The sequence below is a fragment of the Plasmodium relictum genome, assembly GCF_900005765.1.
Source record: "Plasmodium relictum strain SGS1 genome assembly, contig: PRELSG_00_v1_178, whole genome shotgun sequence".
Classification (NCBI taxonomy): Eukaryota; Apicomplexa; class Aconoidasida; order Haemosporida; family Plasmodiidae; genus Plasmodium; species Plasmodium relictum.
The window spans coordinates 1-3,789 of record NW_021628363.1 but is presented as its reverse complement, the minus strand read 5'-3'; the positions used below and the strand labels follow the sequence as shown (position 1 = coordinate 3,789).

The 3,789-nt window shown below is 21.2% G+C and overlaps 1 protein-coding gene across 1 annotated transcript; it reads left to right on the top strand.

Moving 5' to 3' along the window:
• Positions 1 to 793: 793 nt before the first annotated feature.
• PRELSG_0017300 (reticulocyte binding protein, putative) lies at positions 794 to 3,789 on the top strand (the record flags this gene model as incomplete). The annotated part of the gene is made up of 2 exons (XM_028680103.1): positions 794 to 801; positions 1,221 to 3,789. Coding segments are annotated over 2 exons (2,577 nt in total), but the record flags the coding sequence as incomplete, so codon positions are not given.

The window sequence follows — 3,789 nt, the reverse complement described above, 5'->3', positions numbered from 1 at the left end:
ATTTATAACTAATGAATATTTGCATCCTTTTTTTTTTTTTTTAATTTAAATTAAATTAATTTAAATATATATTTAGTAATCATTTTTTCAACTTTTTTTTTTGTTTTCTAATATTATAATATATATATGAATTTTTATACACACAAGGCTTTATACTACTGAGTTGAAATAAAATTTTTTTCTTAATTATAATAATTTATTGATACAAGCAATTCTTACTTGTACTCCATATTTAAGAATTTAGCACATTTATACACATTTTAAAATAATTATATTCCTTTTAATTTTTTTTTTTTTAATTTTTTTTTATTTTCCCAATTCACACATTTATTCTTTCTTCATTAATAAAATTTAATAAATTCCTATTGTAAAATTTTGCTTTTATATATATAATTTTATTATCCATTTTTTAAAATTAAATTTTTACAATAATATAAAAAAAATGGAATTCTGTAAAATATCTTTTTACAAATAATGTACAAGTGATTTATTAATTGTCCATTCAAAAGACTTTTCTAGAGTATTGAACAAGAAAGTTAATAAATAATATGTAGAGCAATCTACTTATTTTCTTTATGTTATATTATTTTTATTTAAAGAAGTTATATTTAATTTTAATTAAGTTGAAAGCTGATTAAACATATAAATCTTTACAAAATAACAAAATATATAACATATAATGAAAACATTTTATAAAAACATAAACAGAATATATTTGATAATATATTATGGTTTATGATATTTTATTATTGATGAAATCCATTCATCTTTTTGTTTTATATATTTCATTTTTATGATATTGTATGAAATTATAATATATTTAAAAAAAATTTATTAAACAAATTATATATTATTTTCTTTATATATTTTTCCCAAAAAACAAAATGTTTTTTCTTTCAAAAAAAAATTTTTTGGTAAATTTTTTTTTTTTCTCGTAATAAAGTAGATAGTTCTAATTGATACTTTTTATTCTGTTTGCATGCAATTATTTTTCATTTTGCATTTAGAGCACTCATCTTTGCAAAGAGCAACAACAATTAAGGAACATATAATATATTATTTTTAGATGTTAGAGAAGGAAAAGAAGAAACTATATTTTCATCACCTTAAATATGGAAAGAACCAAAATTAGGATAGTTTATTTGGCTCTTATATTTATCCTTTTTAGTAATACATATATATGCATGTTTAATTATATTTCTATTATCCATATTTTTTAGAAGTTTAACACTTTTATTGTCACTGTTGTCATTCTTCTATACTGAATACAACAAGAAGAAGAAAAATTTTAGATTTTCTATTTCTTTGGATACAAATATATATAGAAAAAAAATAGATAAATTGAAAACTAAAGATGAAAAATTACTGTCTTTATATAGAGATAAACCATCTGTAACCCTAAAAAGTAATCCCGTATCAAGACAGCTGAAAGATATATATATAGAAGAAGATATTCCATATTTACCAAATGTTTATGCTTATATTTCTAATGAAGGAAAACGAATAGAATTATATAATATAGAATATTCCTTTATTGAAAAAGAAACTCCAAAATTAATTGATACCTATGTTTTAAATGATTATATTAGTTTAATTACAAAACTTCATCGTGACTATAATAAAGACAAGAAGAAGAAAAATTTTAGATTTTCTATTTCTTTGGATACAAATATATATAGAAAAAAAATAGATAAATTGAAAACTGAAGATGAAAAATTACTGTCTTTATATAGAGATAAGCCATCTGTAACCCTAAAAAATAGTCCCGTATCAAGACAGCTGAAAGATATATATACAGAAGAAGATATTCCATATTTACCAAATGTTTATGCTTATATTTCTAATGAAGGAAAACGAATAGAATTAGATAATATAGAATATTCCTTTATTGAAAAAGAAACTCCAAAATTAATTGATACCTATGTTTTAAATGATTATATTAGTTTAATTACAAAACTTCATCGTGACTATAATAAAGCAAAACTATACTATATACAAGCATACTCCTATATGAAAATGGGGCCTTATTTTAATGAAGCTAATCCGCATAATTCCAATTTTTTACGTGTTATAATTCCCCTGATAAATAAAGGGATCAAATCTATCAAAGAGTGTATGGTATACTGTAAAGAATCTGAAGAGGATATTAGAAAAAAAAAGAATGAATTATATGAACTCATAGGAAATTCTGAGGAAATAAGCTCATTTACACAAAAAATTGATAATTCTGAGGAAATAAGCTCATTTACACAAAAAATTGATAATTTTAAATCAAATATAAATGAAATAAAAACAAAATTAATTAATGATATGAAATCTATTGAAAAAACACAAGTAAATATCTACTGTGAACTAATGGGGTTATTAACTTCAAAATATTGTTATAGAAGAAAAAAAATAAAAGAACACAGTTCTTTGAGATCTAATTATATTCTTTTCCTTAATAGTAATTATAATTTAATAAATAAAGAAATTAATGAGTATACTGACTTTTCAAATGAAGCTGAAAACTTTATGAATTATGATAGTAAATTACTAATAATTAAGGATAAAAATTTTTATCAGAAAAAAGATAAAGACTCTTTAAAGTTTTTAATGGAAGAAATTAATGTTATTATTAATATTAATAAAAAAAACATAGAACATATACTTTATAATATTAATTCCCTTAAAGATAAAATTAGTATAAAAGAACATGACTTAAAAATTGTAAATCTTCTTGAAGTGGTCAGTTTTCCTTCATTAGCTTATAATGAAGTTATTTTTCTAGAAAATTGGAATAAAAAATTGAAATTGGATTTTGAAATAAAAAAAAAAGAAATTCATGATTTATTTGATAAAATAAAAAAGGAATTATGGGATAAAATAAAATCTCTAGTTTATCCTACAGATGTAGCATCAGAAAGTGAACAAATTAATTCAGATTCACGAAAAATATTAGGTGAGGTAAATTGCATACTTTCTGAAAATTGTGAAATAATAGAAGATTTATCATATAGTTATAGTAGTCCAGAAATTTTTACTATTAAAAATGAACTTTCTAAATTATATGGTGAAGTAGCTAAACAGGGGATCAGTTTGAAAAACAAGTGTGATTTGATCAATCAAAAATGTGATTTCATTAAATCTGAAAAAAAACAGATAGAAACATTGAAAAGAAGTTTGCCTCTGGACAAAAGTAACATATTAAATGACATTACGGAAGGTGTTCTTGGTGCAAAAGAAAATATTGAAGGTATCATAGCATCAGCAAATGATAAACTTCAAGAATTAAAAAAAATAAATACAGAATTAAATGATTTAAGAGGTAAAATTGAGGAACCAATTAAACAGATTCAAACAAAAAAGGAAAAACTAAAGGAGTTAGAAAAGAAGGAAGATGAAGAAATAAAACAGGTTATAGAAACTATCAAACAGGAATTAGAGAATATTGGAGAAAAAATAAGTAAGTTAAAACTATTTATGGATTTAAAAAGTAAAGAAAATGAAGACTTAAAAATTATTGAAAAAGTAATTGATGAATCATCATTTGATAACAAAGATAAATACAGAGCAGAAATGGAAGTAGAAAAAGCAAAAATGGAATCAGCTTTAAAATCTTTATTTGATAATAAAAGAATAGAAAAAACATATAGTGAAATTCCAAATTATATATCTGAACAAAAAAAATTAAATTATATGATATATGACTTGAGTACAGTTAATGGCATATTGAAAGAGTTGAAACAAAAATCTACTGAAATAGATAATATTATAAGAGATGGTACAAGTATTGTGGAAAATGAGATA